Below are 20,314 nucleotides of genomic sequence, written 5' to 3' on the forward strand. Positions count from 1 at the left end.
AATACTAATTATTTATTAAAGATTGTTTGTTAGCATAGTTTCAGAAAACAAGGACTAATTAGGTGTAAAGCCTTATGGGTAGTGGACTCTGTACACTTCAGCCATTTACAAAAAGACAAAGGGAGCGGGGAGAAAATGCAGTCCCTGCTTTAGTGATGAAATTTATTTTCTACACCATAGAGTTTTCCTGACTGCACTAACTTGCAAAGCAAAAATAAATAAATTTTTTGCAGCACAGCTGTGATACGTGCAACGAGCTGAGCACTTGGTTTCTCGACTGGACGGTAAAGTTGGACAAAGGAACGTCATACTTCTCTCGACTGATGCACGGAGCTCGTTTGTTTGCATCGCTGTAGTTTTATTAATAGTGTGATTGAAGCATTTCAACCAGCACTCAAGGAAGGAGGGTACAAGGCTATTGGATGGACAACAGTTTACAGCATCCGAAGACCTGCAGATGTGCATTTACATCAGGCAAAAGGAGGAGAGATGGTTAACCGTTATGGCTTAAAGCTATAATCTTCTCATCTAACTTTACACCAGAAAGCAAATAAGCACATTTCCCCAACTGTCAACCTTTAAAGACAATAAGTAGTGTCACAAGCAATCAAACAATCATAACTAATTACCCAGAGCTCTGATGTAGAAAAAGCAAGCAGACGAGCTAACGCACTTGTCAACACAACGCAACTGTCACGATCAACGTCAAGTCAGTGGTTTTGACCCCCGTCTGTATTACACAGTACAAAAACATTTACACACAGTGCACCTCCCCCGTCCATCAGGTTAGTGGTACAGCGCAAATTGGCTGCAATGGAATAAACCCGCACTGAGATCGTGAGGAAAGGCAGAATTTCACTGATCAGTCGCATTCCTTCATGTTTTCCGTTTAGTATTTATATGTATAAGCAACGAGCCAGTTGCTTTTCATTGAGTACATAACACCACACTGTGGGCTGCCTACATGCGTTACTGTAACAGTTAGAAATGTTTTTAGAGGGTTTAATCTTCTGCAAAAGGGACAGAACATTATTATTTAATCATGCACCGCATATCGACTCTGAAAGCTCTTAATGTAGCCGACTGTGATTAATCATCATATTAGACACTGGAACAGTTCATATTTACAGGCTTTCAAGAAACGTAGCACAACTTCACCAAAGAAGGTTTGGGCTGCTCACGGAGGACTTGTACAGGTATCTGTGAACAACAAAACAATATGACATCAGTTCAGATTTAGTGGGAATGCTTTAAGTCAAGGTGCCTTTTTCCGTGCAACTTATAGTGGCAAGAGTGCAGAAAGAACAAAGACGTTTGGTCCAACTGTGTCCGATGCTTCAGGACACACATGGAGTTACAACAATAAGCAATGCAACGGTCACTGCTCGGCCGATGAAAAGAACTGACATGACTTTAACCTCTTTCAAGTCCTTCATTGTGTTAAACGTCTCAATTACTGCACTCTCGTTAAACAGATATTAACCTGGGATTTGCAATAACTTTTTTTTTGTACATTCATAAACAAGAAATAAACACCAAAGTAGTTGCATAAGAGCCTTACGTACAAGTTAACGTGTAAAAGAATAAACTCTCCAAACAATGTAAACCTAAAAATGAAGTGCTTCACCGCCTTCTGTTAGCAAGGCTGGGGGATATTAGCAGACAACGCAACACAATCAATACCTATATAGTGTCCCTTTTGATGGAAGTACCGCTCACAGATGGCTAAAAAAAACCCAGCTCCAACTCCAAAGAGCCACGCTACAGTCTGACCGTAGAGAAGCAGATCGAATGAAGCACCCATTAGATCCGCTTTCAGTTCAGCAGAAAACTGGAAATCTAGTAACACAGGATAGGTGGAAGTGGAGTACACGCTCTAATACGGGTGTTACGGTCGCACAGTTAGGGCTAGAGAGTCATAATGTCCCCTTCAGCCGTAGAGAGCCTCCTCTCCTGGACCGTGGTTCTGGTCGTTGTTGGTCTTTGTTGCGTCCTGACGGAGACTAGGCTTCAGACTCCAGGTCTTCTTCTGCTCCATTGCTCGTGTCGCCCGTCTCGGGCTCCAGCAGCAGGAATTTGCCGTCATTAGTTAGAGGCATGTTCTTCATCAGCTGGGCCAGGGCCTCTGGGTCCTTGTAAAGAAAAGAAATACATATGAGCTTTATTTGTTTGTGTTATTAATTCCATTGGTTGTGACAATACATTTTGAATCTACCTACTTATCCTTTATGTCTTTAGGGCTACGGGAGGTACAATGTTACAACTCTGGTGGTCGTGTTCCTATTTGTCTTCATGAAAACAAATCTCCAATGTGTACAGATTTTATTTTTCTGTTCAGCCACTAAAAAAATAACTGATGTAGGGTTATAAAACTATAGAACCTAAAGAAATACTTTAATAAAACTAAAACTTTAAAGACAAAAGGAGATTTAAAATGGATCAAAATAAAATGACAATAGTGTGGGTAAAGTAAATGTTTTTGTTAAGTTTTCTTTGTTGAGGAGACTGTTGCAGAGTTGAGCCAAGTCTTATTACTTTAAATAAGTATGTTTACAAAGATAAATGTTTGATTCAAATAAAGTGGCATCATTGAAATAATATTGCAGTGTTGTCTAACAGAAAATGTCATTTCTCTCTTAAGGGGAACACTCCCATGCCACTTTGTTTAGTTGTTTTCTACTTCAACATCTTAATCAAAAATCATAGTAATGAGTTTTGAATTTAAATGCAGAAACATTTTCCTCTGTGTACATGGTGACGATACCTTCTTGGCTTCTGTAATGTCCTTCGCCAAGTTTATGGTGTAACATATCTGTGAATGAAAACAAAAAGATAAAGTTAATATTTACCGAGTATGTGCAGGGATCCTGAAGTTAAATGGAACACATTTTAAGACATCTTCGCCACTTTAAGATCTAAACGAATACATCAGCGACATATTTTTATGACATTTTTATTGCATACAACAGTACGTCTTTTTATCAAATACTATAGTTTAGGATTTTCATGGCATATTACACTAATGCTATTTTTAATGACACACTATACTTTGACTTTTTAGACCTTTTTCATGGCAGACTATACAATTACTTTCTTTAGAAAATCTTTCACGACATTCTACACAATGACTTTTGACAATTTTTATGACACACTGACTTTTTACTTCACCATGACATTTTTATGACACCACATGCTATGACTGTTTATCTTTATTTCTTTCTGGCATGCTGTACTATGAAGATGGCGGCAAGCTGGTCAGCACAAACTTTCAGACATTCACACACATTTCTATCAGACCACTGGAGCTGTGCGACCTCCCATCAAAGGGTTAAATGACTACAGGCCCATCACCCAGATGTCTGTGCTCATTCCTTCCAGAGAGTGGCGTTGACCCACTTGAATGACATCACAGGACCCCTGTGGGGGCCTCCTGCAATTTGCCTACCGGGTCAACATGTGAGTGGATGATCTGGACAACATGGAGGTAAACACGCTCAAAAACTACGGAGATAACAGAGGACTTGAGGAGGAGCGCGCCTACACTGCATCCAACCACCATTCTTTACAACGCCGTGTCTGCTGTGGAAGCCTTTCTGGGATCCACCATTTCCCAAGACACACACACACACACACACACACACACACACACACACACACACACACACAGGAAGTTCAAGGCTACCTCAGGAGTCGCTGCATTCTGTTCTCTGCACACCAAGTACTGTGTGGTTTGGTTCAGCTACCGAAAAGGGGGGGGGGGGGGGGGCAGGGCAGGCTACAAAGGACAGTCAGGGCTGCAGAGACAATCACTGGTGCCAGCCCGCCCTCCATCCAGGACTTACACTTCTCAAGAGTCAGGAAAAGTTCAGGAAGCATTTACAACCAATTTAAATACAAGCTCTGCTTTTTACACTATACCGACATATCCACTTACCTCATGTATATAAAGCAACATGTTACATTAATCCTATTTATTCCAGCACCCGTTGCTCTCTGCACCATTGGACTATTGTCACTGTGAGAGACTTTTTAAATATACACTACCGTTCAAAGGTTTGGGGTCACCCAGACAATTTCGTGTCAATTTTCAGTTTCTTCGCAATTTCTCGCATGGAATAGCTTCATTTCTAAGAACGAGAATAGACTGGCGAGTTTCACATGAAAGTTCTCTTTTTCTGGCCATGTTGAGAGTATAATCCAACCCACAAATGTGATGCTCCAGATACTCCTATGTAGATATTTCATTAAAAACCAGACGTTGTCCCTGTTTTTAGCCGTATGTCTATTTCTGTGCATGAGTCAATGGCATATTGTGCTATTATATTGCATATACTCACATACTTTATTTTTTACATTTTCATGGCGTAATATACTATGACTTTTTTAAAGACATACTATAGAACACATTTTATGACTTTTAACAGGATATTTTACTTTTTACATTTGAAGGGCCTTAATTATGGCTAGATTGTTTTATTAACTTTTAACACTTTGTAAGAGCCTTCAGACATCCTGAGAGAGAGAGAGCGAGAGAGCGAGAGAGCTATATATATATATATATATATATATATATATGTGCATCAGTAAACAATGCGTCTGTATCTACCTTTTCGCCCTCTGTGTTGCTCTCAAAAACGAAGGCGCTGAACGAAGGCTCTCCCTCCTCATCTCCGTCGCTCCAGTCTCTGCCCTCAACCACGAAGCCCATCAGCCTCCCGTTCTCCTGGTGGGCTGCAAACTGACACACTTCTCCAAGCTGGAACTGAGCAATGAGGAGAGTTGAGAGAAGGGACAGTGAGAGAATAAAGATTTCAAAAAGAAAACTGTAGTAGGAGGACATGACTGAAAACCTCTTCATAAAAAAGAGAAAAAGATTATTACTGAAGCTATCCTTTGTCATACTTACACTTATTCTTGTAACTTGAGTCTGAGGGTCAATCAACCTATAGTGAAGACATAATGGAGACATACAAGAGTCTGAAAACACAGGAGTGATAAAGCCTCGACTTTGGATTGGTCTGATTTGTGTTCGTCTCTGATAGCCGCTTGAACAATGCGTAAGGAAAGGTGAGACTTCCTACACATGTGAGAATCAATCATGGGTTATTATACAACAGTTCAATAACTCAAGTGGTGTACGAGAGTTTGTTGCAGATATTTGTGTTTGATTAATGCTTGGATTTTGAAGTTCAGGCTTTCACAATATAATTTCCTGTGCATAAAGAAATAGAACTAGATAGATAAACTGTAATACTGTAAATATGATAGTGTTTCCCTGTTGTGCTGTGCAGTGTGGGAGGCTAAAGGATGTCAGGACTATACATCTGTGATCAAGGTCCAAACCCGACTAAGTTTGAATGCAGTTTATTCAATTATAAAGACAGATTTGAATAAAATAAAGTTGATTTCTGACTGGTTGCAGAAAACAATGTGAGGCTGTGTGGCAAAGTTAAAACAGGATAATGGTTTCTCCACACAGTACGAGGACCAAAAGACTGCGGAGAAAACAAAAGACTGCACTATGTTCACACCTGTAATACCGTAACAAGTCCGCAGAGTCTGGTGAATGTCAGTAAATTAACAAACATCAGTATTCTTGGCAGAAAACAATAATTGAAGCATAAGTTTGGGCATTTTCTATCTATATTGCTGGGAAATTTCTGATTGCATCACTATTACTATATGCTGAGGTCTAATCAGTTGTCTTTGTCTGTCCTCAGAGGTGGTATTTATGTAGCAGTTCATACATATGTGATAAACTCTACCTGAGGCTACTGCTGGTGACCATGAGGTGGGACTCGGTGGTCCTGAAGATGTTGTGGATGGCTCGGGCAGCCAGCACCTGCCTCATGGCCTCATAGATCACCTCCTGATTGTTGCCACAACGCACCGCCATGGAGCCTTGGAAGCGCACGGCAAATACTTGCTGCAGGAGGGAGTCTGCGGAAACACACAAACAGGAATATGTCAGCAGCATGAAGACTTAACTCAACAGCACTCATGTTAGGAAAGCAAACGCCTGGTACACAATCAATGAGTTTAAGCAGAACTCACACAGTGCTGCACAGATAGAGAGTCAACCGTTCAGTTTCATTTAGAGGGAGGAAGGAAAATGGTTACCGTCAGTTTCTGTTGAGCAGTCATCGTCCGTTTCTCCAAACGGATTTGTGCGTCTGCCAGGAAGGGAGCAGACACACCAGCAAAGAAAACAATTAAACTGCTGCATTGAGCCATTAAGAAGCCTTCGGCTTCCTGGAAATAATACAATAACCACTATGAGGCCAACTTTCAGGAAATCAACATCATCACCCACCAACACTAGTCGTTCCGGTCCGTCTCTCACAAACATGCACCCACACACACTTCCTGCCCCAGTTATTCCCTCACCTCCCCCCGGCCCTGTTCTGGTCCTGAAACTCAGAGGCCGGCAGCATGATGTCAAACTGAATAGGTGTCCCAGGGGCTATTAGGTCTTCTGGTTCCGGAGCAGCCCCCGTCTTCTGGGAACCACTACTGGCAGCATGTACACCTCCTGGCTTCGCCCTTCAGGAGTGAGACAGATAGAATGTAAGTAAACATCAAACAACATCACCCACTACTCAACTTAAAAAGGTAAGGTCCACATGTTTTAAAGTCTCTCAATACAATACTCACAAAAAGTAAATTGTTTAGCCTCTCCACTGGCTGTGAGATCCCTTCCCAACACAACTACACTGTAAGTGATGGGGGATCAAATCTTGTCTTGTGCAATACCATCTTCAGAGTGAACATATGCATGGAAGGTGGACTGTGGATTTGGTCCCTCATCACTCACATCACTCTACAGCAGGTGATTAAAATCCAGAATATCATTGGTACCCATCTACCGAGCGTCAGAGATATTGGTGAAAAGAGGTGCCTGCGTAGAGCTCAAAGGATATTATAAGACAAAACCCTCTTCAGCATGTTCACCCTGCTGACGTAGTAACAGAAGTATCAGCTGCCGTACTGCATTTGGTTGCATAACCATGTTGTACAACGATACTTAAAGAACCTTGTTACTTACATTTCAATTGCATTAGGAAGGATTCCCTTCACAGCCAGTATGGACAAGAGGACCAATCACAGCGACCAATTGTGTTTTCAGTGTACATACAGTATAGACAGGTAGGTACTGTTTTAAGTGTTAACCTATGTTTTAAACAGTGGCAGATGTAACATGCCAAATTTGGTATTATTGTACAATTAGTCCTTGATTTTAGACTGAGGTACAGTGGGTGACTTGTTGATTTGCCAACTTAAATTACATCTGTTGCTAGCACATCTATCAGCTGCACCTGGCCAGCTAATTGAGCTAAACATTGCTCCATCAGTTGGTTAAAAATCTTTCCATCTTGAAGTTTTTATTGTAATCTGTAGCCCCACAACATGGGATGAAATGTTCATGGGGCTTTAAAGTAACGTTGAGTTAACCATGTATGCTAGGTAAGAAGCTAGTTAGCCGGACATGCTAACGTGTGCATCAGGCATTACGTGAAAGTGGACAAACATAAAGTTTAAACGAGGCTATTCCTCACACATGTTTCTCTCGTGCTTTTAGATAGAATGAAAGAACAAACCACCATCCGGTGTCTGTAAGGACATTTGTTCTAATCAGAGCCACATGCACGGCGCTTCAACATGCCGAGTTATTCAGAGCCCAACACTCCTGCCTGTAATGTTTATGTACCGTTGCTAAGATATAATTGGGCAATCGCTGTTCAAAGAAGCCTTTTAGTGAACAGCCAAGTGACCACTTACTGCAAATTGTTAGATTTAGCAGAAAAGATACAAAATGTTTGTGTGTTTTCAGTTCAGCGATTATCATCCTCAGTAATTGCAGCTCGCAAATGTATTCTTCCTTCCGTCCTGAAGCAAACTGTTATCAATGTAAATTGAGTATCACTTTGTCCACCAAGAACAAATACATATAGAGGAAGATGTGATGTTTACAGTGTTGCACAGACACAAAGAAAAATGAGCATTTCACAATACTGACATTAAGAGCCAAAACCAAAACGACACAAAAAGCATGCAACATACAAATCAAAAATGACGGTGCAGCTCAGTCCTCCGTTTTCAAAAAGATAAGACGTGCCACTGTAAGGTTATTGAATTATTAACATCAGGAGAGGATGCAGTATGAATGGCGAGCAGTATGCCTGACCTGTCAGGGTTGGGCGAGCCCTCTGGTCTCTTCTCAAAGCTGGTGATGGGGGTGACTGCCTGGATAGCGGTCTGGTTCAGTCGGATGGCCACAGCCTAACAACAACAAAGCAGGTGAATCATTTATAAAACCAGAGCAGTATAATATTGTGTGTAAGAACGCATAAAATATTTAAAACATCACCAAATGTTAATATTTCCTCTCACTAAGTGTGTGTGTGCGTTACCTCGGGGTTGTCAGTCAGGTAGATCTGTCTGGAGATGTTGTTCACAGTACAAATCCACTGAGAAAGAAACACAGAGATCCACATTAGGACTTCCTCTAGCTCAGACACGAGCCACCTGAAATCATTAGACTGTGACGGGCCAGTCAGATGTGTCGAAGCACAAAACCCAATATGAAAACCACACATACAAGTCTCGACAGCTCCTCCATTGCTATATGAAATGTTTGGACCAGCAGATGTATTTGGGATAAAAACAATAAGGAAGCTCAAACGAAGCCGTTTGAACGGCCTCTTTCACACTTACTTCTTCATATTCCCTTTTGCTCTCAGCTTGTAGAATCATTGACCTGGAGGGATTGATGGCAATGGAGAGAAATAAATAAGATGCATCCAGTATTTCATACACGCGTGTGTACATTATTCTCATTGTTGGATATGTAGGAAAGTGTACATACGTTTTGCCTGAGGGGGAAGTTATCTGAAAACAGTAGCGTCTGTCTTCACACTCCACAGCCATGACGGAGCTGTTGTCCAGGTCCAGCACCATGCCCCCTGCCACCGCCCCACGCGGCTGACACATGAGGTTCCCTCCCTGGGTGAAGAAGTACAGTCGGTCCCAGGCTGTGGTCACTAGCCCCGTTTTACTGGAGAAGGGGCAGAACAAGTGAATGAAAAGATGAATGGGTGAAGAGGGCTACATAGAGAGGAAGAATGTCAAGGATTTATAGGCTGGATGTGACGGAGATTCCTTTCTCACAGTTCACAATGAAGATATGCAAGAAGTGTCTTTTATGTCCTTCTCCCTGTACAAGTGTGAGGATATTAGGGATGTACGATCACAAACATACTTTGGCCTTTGTAGCGCATTTTGCCTAAGAATTTAAAAGAAACTACATAATCTGTCAAATCAGACATGTCAATGTATTAAATACAAAAAAAGGCTTTTTTAGAACCTAAAGCCTAAGGTAGCTGAGTCTGCGGATAAAACACAATGACAAAAGGCAAATAGTAGACCGTTATGCTTAATGAAGGAATAGAAGGGGTTTGGGGGACAGCTATGAACTTTTCCATCATAAACTTTGAATAAACAAGTTTATTCAAAACTTGGGGGGGGGGGGGCTTTAGTACTCTGTAGACTGAGTCTAGCATATTGTCCAGAGCGGGCCTTTACATGGATGCTGGATGATCTCTCCTTTACTCCCCAGAGGTTGGCGAGCATGAGCAGCTGCCACATTTTGTACGTTTTTGCCATACTAACTTATAATGTTTCTGCCGGTGAAATACCGCCACTAATTTAATCCATGCTCTACTTCGTAACCCCCTGTGGTGATGTCAGTGCAAGCGACTAATGTGGCTTTTAGAAGATTGTTACATCTGCTAATTGTTACACCGTTTCACCGGTGGTTTTGACCGCGGGTGGCCAGACTTGGGTGTGTTTTTTCCTGCAAACGCATACATTTACAACGGCCAGATTGCCTCATATTGTCCATCAGTCCTCGTTAAATGATACTCTGTGGCGGTATAACATATCAAAAAGAAGTTTTTATCCGTTCACTGAAACCCTCTGCTGCTGTCATTACGATATTAGCTTAAGTACTTTTTTTAATCAAAACCATTTCTTCTATTTCATCCAATTGTCAACAGAGTGGTGTTACATTTAAAAGGCTTAGAAACAGCTACATATTTTTTCAGGACTTTGCATATAAAGAATAAACTACAATATAATTTACCTTTGACTCACTCTGTTTCAAAACAAAGTGACACGTGTATGACTCATTTAAATTGCTCACCTGAAAGCCTTCCGCTTCTACGTCCACTTTGAAAACTATTCCTGGATAAATTTCCTTTGATTAATATCAAAATGAATGTCTCATGCTGCCGCGGGTGACTGAGAGCCTTAATATTGAGAAACCAGTCGAAAATAGCAAATGTTCTCTGGACTCAGCGTTTGACAAGCGTTTGACGCTGCTGGCGGTGTGCGCGTGTCATTAAACAGAATGCCATTCTGTGGAAACCTTTTCTCTGGTGTCACAGACATTTCTCAGAGACTTTGGATATATATGAGCGAGAGACAGAGTTTGACAGCGCTGACATTTCACTAAATCACATTGCGGGCTACGCTGCAGTTCTACCTCCTGAAGCCATTAAGGGAGTTTCCCTTCTCATACATCCACTCCGCTACAAGCTGACAGCGCACACTGTCAACGTCTTACCTGACGCACCTCGTCTGCTGTGACAGACTTACTGTTTACTGTGGTCATGCGTATTTAGAGCAACTTTTACCAAAGAAGCAAAAATATTATATTCAGAGATTTAAGACTTACCACTGATTGCACCGTCTATTGCGCCAGACTTAATTATTAAATTGTCACATATATAAAATGAGGACAGAGTCAAAGCATAATCCTCAGCTGTATATTCCCCCCCCCCCCCAAAGACATCCCTTAACATTTAGACTAGCGGGGAAAGCTACGTGGACAGGAAGCGTCCTTCGATTTACGATAAAGTCATAATGAGAGCAATTAATCTTACTTCCTAATGTTGAGGTAGCCGGCCTTCTGGATGAGTGTACGATTGACAGGCTCAGTGTCCTTATCTGGCATATAGACCGTGTCCTCCACGGACAGAAACTCCCTCTGGGACCCACGCATGGCCTCGGCCTCTGTGTCAAGCTGGGCCTGGATACTGGACGGGAAATAAAGTTTAGACAAATGCATTTAAACTTTTTATAGCATTAAGATGCGAACCAAAACGATGGAATTTCATTTTTGCAGAACGTCACAATATAACTGTTTCTGTTTAGGACCACACACACACAGCAAACCACATTATGTTATATTGTTAATACCACAGCTATGTTTCATCACATTTGCTGCACACATAAATACGAATGTTAATGAGATGTTTACTTCTGAGTCATGTTGGACACGGAGGAGAGAAAGTTGTCCATCTTCTTTGACACCAGCTCAATGCCTTTCTTGAAGAATCTGATCTGAGAAGTAAAAGGTAATAATGAGCAATTCAGCTTGTATGTTGATTATTTTTACAGTTATACTTTTAATTGATAGAAATTTCAAGAAAGAAATAATCACTTGATCACATGTACGGCTGTATACTAATGATTATTTTCATTAGTGATTAATCTGCCGTTTATTTTCTTAATTAATCGTCTGTAAAATGGAATAAAATACTAAATACACAAAGATATTTATTTTGCCATCATATATTTAAGAGAAAAGCATCAAATCCTGACATTCGAGAAGCTGGTAAAAGAGAGTGTTATGTGGCATTTACACAAAATAGTTTCAAATAATTGTTGCAGATAGATTTTCTGTCGCTCGACTGATCTATTAATCGACTACTCGTTGCAGCTCTACGTGCTTACAGACTTTATAAAATGTTTTTTTGAAATGCATGGACATTGTCAACTGCCATTTGCAAACTAGCTCAGTTCCAACGAGGACATTGCTTCTCATTTTTGACTACCGTATTTGAATACCGATATGATAATGTGGTCTGACCTAGTTTGTAAGTACCTGTGCCTGTGTGTAGCCGAGCATGGGTTCGAGCATAGCTACTCTCTTGCGATACTGCAGGGCGTTGAGGGCGCAGTAATACTGCAGTGAGGCCTGGTGCTGCTTCCTTCTAGTGTACGCCACCTCCTTCACCAAGTCTGACTTCAGCTGTCCAGACGGGAGAGGGTTAAACATGCAACTATACAGCATATATATAAAAACATTACATCCAGCATTAACTCATTATCAAGCTCTGCGCACACACACACACACTCATTCATATGCAAATCATTGCCCTACTCTCTCACACACATACAAATAAGCAGCTCAGTCACATTATCGACACATCTAATAGAAGCAAATAAAGGAATCTTTGCTCCGCAGCCATTAAAGGTCATGGTGATGTTACAGTCTGACTAAAACTGTGGGGCCTGCTGGGTAATTCCATCTATTTGTATTTCAAATGCTAATTAAACAATTCCACTACCAGAGTATTACTTCATTTTTAAGTCTTGAACGTGGCTCGCGCTCACTCTACCTTCTCATTCTCCTTCTTCTTGGGCAGTCGGCTGTATTTGACCATCGCTGCCTCGTGCTCTGCAGGAGAGAAGAGACAGAACATGAGGATCAGATAGCAACGGCAAAATAATGGGTTTCCTAAAAATCAGTTAGGATATCTACTTACCATCAGTGGCGATGCCAAATATTTCCTTCAGTGTGCTTATCTCTGAAAGAGTCAAAGGATGTGAAGTTTTGTTACAATATCTAAAATAGATCCACAACGTGAAAAAATGCACCGATGCTTAAAGTAGATAAACTTAAGCTGTCGGTTCAAACTGAATCCTTTAGAAAATTACACAATTTTACATTATTTTGCTATTTCACACAGTTTGTATGCGCTGTCAATTTGTGTAGTTACGTTTGCTCTGCCTAGAAAGCACAATGTTACCGCATTGTTCTGCTGCTTTCCTGTTTGGTGATCCTCTGAGAAAGATGCTTGACATCCTGAGAGCCTAACCACGCAGCATCCTCTCAGAATAACACGGGGAGCTAAACAGTCCTCTCTAACAACAGCAGTTACCAGTTCTCCATTTCTTTCGTGGAGAACGATTCGTTACATCCTATTATTACATCTAGCGGGATTGGTTTGTAACAATATCCCGAGGCTGGTGTTTAACCTCACGGTTTCTTCAAAAGGCAGGCTTTCAAATTTGTGCTGTAGGCGAGAATCCACATTGATCATTGTGAACAAAATTCTTATCTTCTTTGAAAAAAAAACACGGGCTTCTGCGAACCACGATCAAATGACGACTAACAGAACCTGACAAATAGCCGATCGCATTGCTGTGACAGCAGCTTTGGGCAATTTTTCAGCATGTCAAAGGATTATTTTAGCCCCATTTCTTTACCAGAGTAGCAGCGGATAACTAAAGTCACACATCATTTACTGTCAAGATGCTTTCGCTTAACTTACGGAAATGTAGTTAGCCTAAAACTGACTTTCGGACAAAAAGCTTGCTGCACACTTAACATCAGACATATTGAGCATCAGGATCTCCCAGTTTTCCCATAAAAACGTAGTTGTGTGTTGTTGACCCTGTTGTTAGTGTATTCCACCACACAGAAGCTTCTCTGGACTTTTGCTGTCATTTGTAAGGAGACATAATTGAGGCCCCTTCACACAATACAAATAATGATTTCCAATACAGATACTATCATACTATTTATGAGCAAGAGGTTCAAAGTTCAAGGTGTAATGTTGTGACGAAGTAGTACGTCCCAATTGAAAGCTTATGGCACACAACAGTACGCACTTTGTAAATGCCGCTGCAGTATGAACTATAAGTAAAAATAAAAAGCATATTGTCTCCTCCGGTGTGGGCGGAACTTATGGGCACTGACCTTAAATTGCAGAATATAAATTTATCCAGAATTAAATACATTTCTAACTTACTAAGCATCACTAAAACCGCACTGAAATTGTCTTTTGCCAGAAGGTAGGGCTTCGCCTGTTGCATCTAACTGTTACAGAGAACAGATTAAATATCTGTAATAATGTCACAATAATGTGTAAGAATGGGATCTAGTGGCCCAGGGTTAGGGCGCGGACAGCTGATCACGAACCACAACGTCCCTCTCTCCTCATTATCTGTCATTTTTCGACTGTTAACGTGGTCTTAAAGCCTAAAATACCCCCAACACACTTGGAAAAATAAACCTTTTTTACAATAAGTTTTTTATATTTGTGTGTGTGTGTGTGTCTACCTGAAAGGTCTTTCTCTCTGAACTGGATCAAGGGGAAAACCATGCTGTCAGCCATCTGGTTGGCTAGCTCAGAGTGGAGCGAGTTCAGCTGAACGACAAAAACAAAAAAATTGTCATGCACTGCACAAGGAAACAAACAAAAGATGCACCCTTGCCAAACATCTTGAGGGATTTCAATTTATTTCAATATTTACAGCAACACATGCTGCCAGTTATTATTCCTGCAGCGAGATGGAAAGTAACATTTTGAGCGAAATGGGTGCAGAACTGCAGATAATTACTCCGCCACACCATAAAAAGCCCATATTGCGAAACATTTCTTGAAGAGAATAACAAAAACCTATTGTTTACTGTGATATTGGAAACAGAACCACACATCGCACACACCAGGAAGTCCTGATAGAAGTCTCCCTTCTTATCAACGAGCTACGCTCCAGCATCTAACGAGATGACATCCAGGTTTATCGGAACGATCGAGCAAGTGCTAAAGTTCACTGGCTCAGGTGCAGCATTAGGCCTAATCCTCATTGTGAAAGGAGTTCCCGGCTGTAAGTCATGAGGTAAAGGTCAAGCAAACAATCAACCTGTGTCCTCTGAGCATGTGTGCGTGTGTGGATTGGTGTGTCCTAAATCCTGTTGAGTGCTGACTGGACAGGATTGTGGACCGCCATGTCTGACAGTGACAGGCCCATCTGTTTTGTCTATACAACTGAGCCGACACACCCCTCCTTCCTCCTTCCATTCACTGTGACGGGCATCATATCCCCTCTTAGCATCTGTATACAATCGAATGTGGTCTCACAGCGAGGTTAAAGGTCTTTTCACCGGCATGCTAGTGGAGCACAGGTGCTGCACGATAAAGAACCGACTACTCACCATGCAGTGGTTTATCATCCCTCTCACAGATAAATACACACATATAAAACAACAAAAATGCAGCTCACCTCTATTACAGTTTTGGCAAAGTTCTGCAGCGTGACGATTACTTCTTCATCCCCTTTTCCAAGTGCAAAATTCTAGATAATAGAAGAAGGGAAACAAGTTTACACCCTGAAGAAACCGCATATTGTTGCATAGATCGAGCCTACACTAGGTGCCAAGAAGCCAGGATGTACGGCACGTTCCTTTCATGGAACAAGACCAAAGATTCTAATAACCATGCTAAGATGCTGAGTTTTAATTCTTGTTTAAAAGGAGCTAAAAGTGCATCCATTACTGGTCAATGCATTTTTTTTTTGCCCACCTAATCCAGAAAGCCAACATATCTCTTGTTTTTAAGCATGATTTAATAGACCTGCTCTGTTGACTTCAGCAACTTTTCTATTTTGTAGCTCTCGTTGGCGGCATAAAACCAGACCCCGTGATAGATTGAACAGAGAGGCACTTCTGCTTCAAGGTTATTTAACACACACACACACACACACACACACACACACACACACACACACACACACACACACACACACACACACACACACACACACACACACACACACACACACACACACACACACACACACACGCAAACTCACACACACAACATGGAAAGAAATGAAAAATGATTAAACGATGCGTCTCTTTCTGTTGTTTTTTTCATATTAACATCACTGCTTTGAGAGAATGGTGATAATTGAAGGCGACTGACAAGCATGTCAACTATTTCCGTCAGCTTCTCTCTTCTGTTATCTGGACTGCAGGGGCTGGCCGTTCAGAGGGCAACGTTCAGAGAGACTGCAGAAAGGAAAATCAAGCCGACACAAGACAAGAAAGGGACATGTCTCAAAACCATGGCACCACCATACTTACTTTCTTCTCATAATCCAGAAGTTGGTGTGAGAGCTGCTCCGTGGCCAATCCCATCTCACTCTGTAGGAGGCAGATAGAGGCAAAAAGCAAAGTGAACACAAAGGATTACTCCGGATTTGTCCGTAGCTTCTACATTTCCTTTCACTCTCTCTTTTCAGTCTCGAAGGAATAAAAAGGAAAATAAATGGATGAATGAGGGTTCAGATGAACTTCCTTGGAAAAGCACAAGGTGATGGGTCACATTAATGCCAACTCTACTGGCGAACGGTCATTGGTTGAGAAAGGGTCTGACGTCATGTTACACAGGCTGTGTACGTTTTCAGGAGGAAAATGAAGCATGTATTGAGACTGCGACATTTAAGCGCGTCGCTCAATTTGGCATCATCTTCTCCAGAGAACAAAAGAACAGCAAAGTCAAAACTATCTACACGCCGACAGCACAAGAGGAGTTTCACACCACTTACCGAAAATTGTCAAATTGTACAGAGGCACAGTGTACGGTACCTCCATTCCAGCTGAAAAACTAAAGGTTCTCTGCTCCACCTTCAATAACCTTCAGTACGTCATTTATTCTTCAGTTTGCATTTGTGGGGTTAAATAAAATAGAATATCCTAGTTTGGCATTTGTCTGTTCAGGAGGACCATCTTCTCAAATCAACCCTCTACTAACGTTTAACCCCAAATCATCTTCAACCAGATACAGTTTTGACTCTTGTTCAGATGTAAAACTAGAATTACTGCCTAGCGGTTGTATGCCTCCGCCAACTAGTCATGCTGAGGAATTAGCAGATGTGTTCAAACATGCGTTTTGTGAGATCACAGTGATCTCGGACCACTGAATTTTAAATCATGAGTGCATTTGTGGACATTTGCTATTCGGAAGTTGCTATTCAATCCTAGCCACGCACAGCAAAGGGAACAGAGTCTGTGTGTTGTTCAGTACCTGGGCTCCAAACACACGCTGCATGGATTGTAGCAGCTGGTTGGTGTAGTCTGTGAGCGTCCCAGAATCCTCCTCAAACACGCTGAGCAGGGAGCGAGTCTGTGGAAGAAGATATTCACACACTGATTAATTAATATGACACCAGGATGAACAGATGAGACAATAGATAAATGAACTCATAAAAAGAGTAGGTTCACACTTTCTTAGCGACAGCTGTGAGGTGCCCACATAAACATGGAAACAGGTTGTACTTGCTGGAGTCATTGCTACCGTTAACTGTTACCGATTCCAACGCAAGTAACTGCAGACTAGATCAAAGGGCCTCATTCTGTGTGCAAATGATCTAAAGTTTAAGTGAAGTGTATATGAGGCTTCAGTAGTCTGAGTTTGACTAATTACAACCTGGATTTTTCACAACATTCTGACATTTTATAGAATAAAAACTATTAATCTATTAACAGCAAATTAATCAAAAAATTAAATAACTATTGGTTGCATCACTCACTGTGAATCATAATGAGGCGTGCATTAGTCTTGGGGCAACAGCTCATTATGCAAATAAGTTTAAGCGTGTTTTAACAAATCACGTCAAACGTTTGTGTTCATCAGGGTAAATCAGGTGGAGCTCGGCATCTTGTAATCGTGTCAAATGATCCTTTTTGTGATGAACACCAGACTTATATAGTGCCTAAGTTAAAAAACAAAGCACAGTTTGAGTTTTGGAGGGAACCTGTAACTCATAAAAGAGATGAATAAGCTGGAATTGGAAAGATGTCATAAGAAGAAACGAGGGTGTCTGCAGTGTGCAGAGGCACATATATGGAGGTGCAGCTCGGAAGTGAAACTAAAAAAGGCAGAATGATTTTACTGCAGGCTGACTATGCAAATGAGAATCCTGTCGGGCGTAGTTGTTTCTTCTTCCACAAACAGGTGCAGCAGGGCAGGGCAGATACAGAGGAACACACCCATCAGCCGGAGTGTGTTTGCAGTTCACTCCAGCTGACTGAAAGCCATTTCACACCAAAGCGAAACGATCTGCCAACCGTTGCTGTGTTCACATTTTACTCCAGCCCTATTTCATGTAAGGGGGAAACAGCATTTTGTAGTTTAAAAAAACCCCCATAAAGACAGAAATAACCCTCTAGCTTTGGGTTGCACTTAAGCAGAACTATCAAGGAGTCTAGGAAAGGAGTGATGCAACTAAAAGCAGAGAATGTGGGCTACATCTAAATGTAGCCTACATTAGATGAGCGTTATAGCAAATACTGTCCTGCAATACACGTCACCCTCGCCGATAACCATGCACGAGGCCTAGTGCAACTTCAATAACTTGACTGCACTATCAGACCTTTAAGCATCAAACATCATCTGGTATTCACTGCTGACAGCTACCACTGCTGCAAGCTAATTCTAGTGCCGTCCGATAATGGAAACCCCTCCCACATTCTGCGAGTAAGGCCCAGTTCTGCTCCCAGGACAGGGTCTAGCCCCCCCAAAAATCCAACTTCACACGATATTAGAGAATTAAAACATTGCAGGATTTCTGGTTGAGCGATGCTCGTGACGGCTCCCACGGTGATGCGGGTCTAAATATACACCAGCACGTCGGAGAGTCGCCCTGTGGCGGGCGGTAGCGTTGTAAACAAAACACACAGACGCATGAACGCCGATAATTGTGATTAGCAGTATTAACCACACTGTAGTTATAGCGGGGAGGCACGGGCCTACCTGAGGACTGTCCTGCAGAGCTTCCTCCAGGAGCAGTTTGTGATGTACGGCCGGCATCTTGTTAGCTGTTGGAAGAGAAGGAATGGGAGCTTGAATTATTTAAAGCGTGGACTCGGTTTCCCAGAGGCCTCTGCGCGGGCGAGAGGACCACGTAGGAGTTGGAGGCGGGCCCAGTCTGATCTCATCCGTTGAGAGCACAGTGAATAGTTAAAAACAGCTTCACTCTAACTGCAAACTAAATATGTGTATGGTTTTATTTTTAATTAGAATATTTTCTGAAGATGTGATTTGATTTTTTTGCCCAGGTTTCGATGGGCAGTTAGCAGTTGACTGTTGTAGCAGATGTAGGCTACGTGTAACGTTTTTACCATTTCACTATCAACAGTGCCCCCATGTGGACATATGCAGAATTGCAAAGTTTAATTTCAAAAACCGATATTCGTCCCTTGAAAAAAGCTTTGACTGATTGCACAACATCACACCAGAACAAGGTCACAATATACTAAATTATTGTCTGGTCAGATCCTTTACTGGAATCTAAAAGTACAGAAATATTAGCAGTAAAATGTAGTCATAATGGAGGTGAAATCTTTGTAATATGTTAGGTATACTATTATTATAGTTTTGATACAAATTAATTGATTTAACTTCATCAAAGTAATGTAACACAATAAATTTGATTACTTGTTGATTGCTTCTCTAAGTAATGTTTTAATGTGGGAAATAAAGCTGAAAAGTCCCAAAAACCTAAACCAGGCTGTGTAAACATCATAACAGTTCTCAACACTGTCTGACTCAACACACAGAAAGAATGTTGTATTCTGAGCTTTTTACCAAAATGAATATATTCGGATGCAACCCCTTTTGTAATTACCAACATTCAATTCAAATTCAAATACAAATGTAGCTGTAACTGATAACAATTGCATTCATTTTGTAATTCACTTGGTTACGTATGACTGATTACTCCCTCTAAAGTACAAACATAAAGTAGCATCAATTGGGAATTCTCAAATTAAGTGAATAATAAAATCGACAATATTTGCAGAATGAGATATCATCATTTGAGAATGACGCAGTCTTTCAGGCGTGGAACTCATTATGGAGGCGTTTAATACAAGTTTTAATAGATCCACATTTTCCTTAACAAAATATTATATTGAAAAATGTACTTGAACGTAAAATTATGATCATATATTGTATTTTGCAGCTTTTCTAGACAAAAACATTAAAGATTTATATCAAATGGTTTAGGGGACTGTTGACACAGAGGTGAAAGCAAAAAAACAAACAAAATCTCCATCCTTACACAACCTTTGATTTAATATGGAGTTTTAAAAGCATTCACTTAAAACAATTGTAAAATGAACTGTACTATGATAACTTCACCTGTTTCCAAGGCAATCTGGTCTATTTTGAGAACAGCAGTAATACATTGATGTCAGAGAGGTAACTCAATTATCTCAGGATAATACCACTTCAAGAAATCTTTAAAAGCATAATTATGAAACACTAGTTTGTAACATTGAAAGAAAGAAAGAAAAGAAAGAAAGTAGAGACGAATATTTACAGTTCAAAAGCTTGTGACTGGGACAGTCAGTACATAAATACACAAAATTACAACTCAATTATTGTACACTTACCCT

The 20,314-nt window shown here is 41.1% G+C and overlaps 1 protein-coding gene across 1 annotated transcript; it reads right to left on the reverse strand.

The window, feature by feature from the left end:
* Positions 1 to 42: 42 nt before the first annotated feature.
* On the reverse strand, positions 43 to 18,790 carry appl2 (adaptor protein, phosphotyrosine interaction, PH domain and leucine zipper containing 2). Its single transcript, XM_079162384.1, has 21 exons — positions 18,669 to 18,790; positions 16,941 to 17,039; positions 15,998 to 16,057; positions 15,136 to 15,207; positions 14,192 to 14,279; positions 12,612 to 12,653; positions 12,465 to 12,523; positions 11,948 to 12,094; positions 11,321 to 11,403; positions 10,944 to 11,096; positions 8,867 to 9,055; positions 8,716 to 8,758; positions 8,412 to 8,468; positions 8,186 to 8,280; positions 6,388 to 6,543; positions 6,121 to 6,173; positions 5,766 to 5,940; positions 4,907 to 4,943; positions 4,607 to 4,762; positions 2,765 to 2,812; positions 43 to 2,132 (listed from the first exon to the last, which is right to left on the reverse strand). The coding sequence occupies exons 1-21, from the start codon at positions 18,723 to 18,725 to the stop codon at positions 2,004 to 2,006; spliced, it is 1,998 nt and encodes a 665-aa protein (XP_079018510.1). The 5' UTR covers positions 18,726 to 18,790; the 3' UTR covers positions 43 to 2,003.
* Positions 18,791 to 20,314: the final 1,524 nt, after the last annotated feature.

The sequence above is a fragment of the Pholis gunnellus genome (assembly GCF_910591455.1).
Source record: "Pholis gunnellus genome assembly, chromosome: 7".
Taxonomy (NCBI): Eukaryota; Metazoa; Chordata; class Actinopteri; order Perciformes; family Pholidae; genus Pholis; species Pholis gunnellus.

Coding starts and splice junctions, on each gene's coding strand:
- appl2 (XM_079162384.1), bottom strand. CDS start 18,725: ATGCCGGCCGTACATCACAAACTGCTCCTGGAGGAAGCTCTGCAGGAC. Junction 6,544..8,185: donor GGCTCGCCCAACCCTGACAG/GTCAGGCATACT, acceptor TCACTCCTGAAG/GGCGAAGCCAGGAGGTGTAC. Junction 2,133..2,764: donor ACATTACAGAAGCCAAGAAG/GTATCGTCACCA, acceptor TTTCTTTACAAG/GACCCAGAGGCCCTGGCCCA.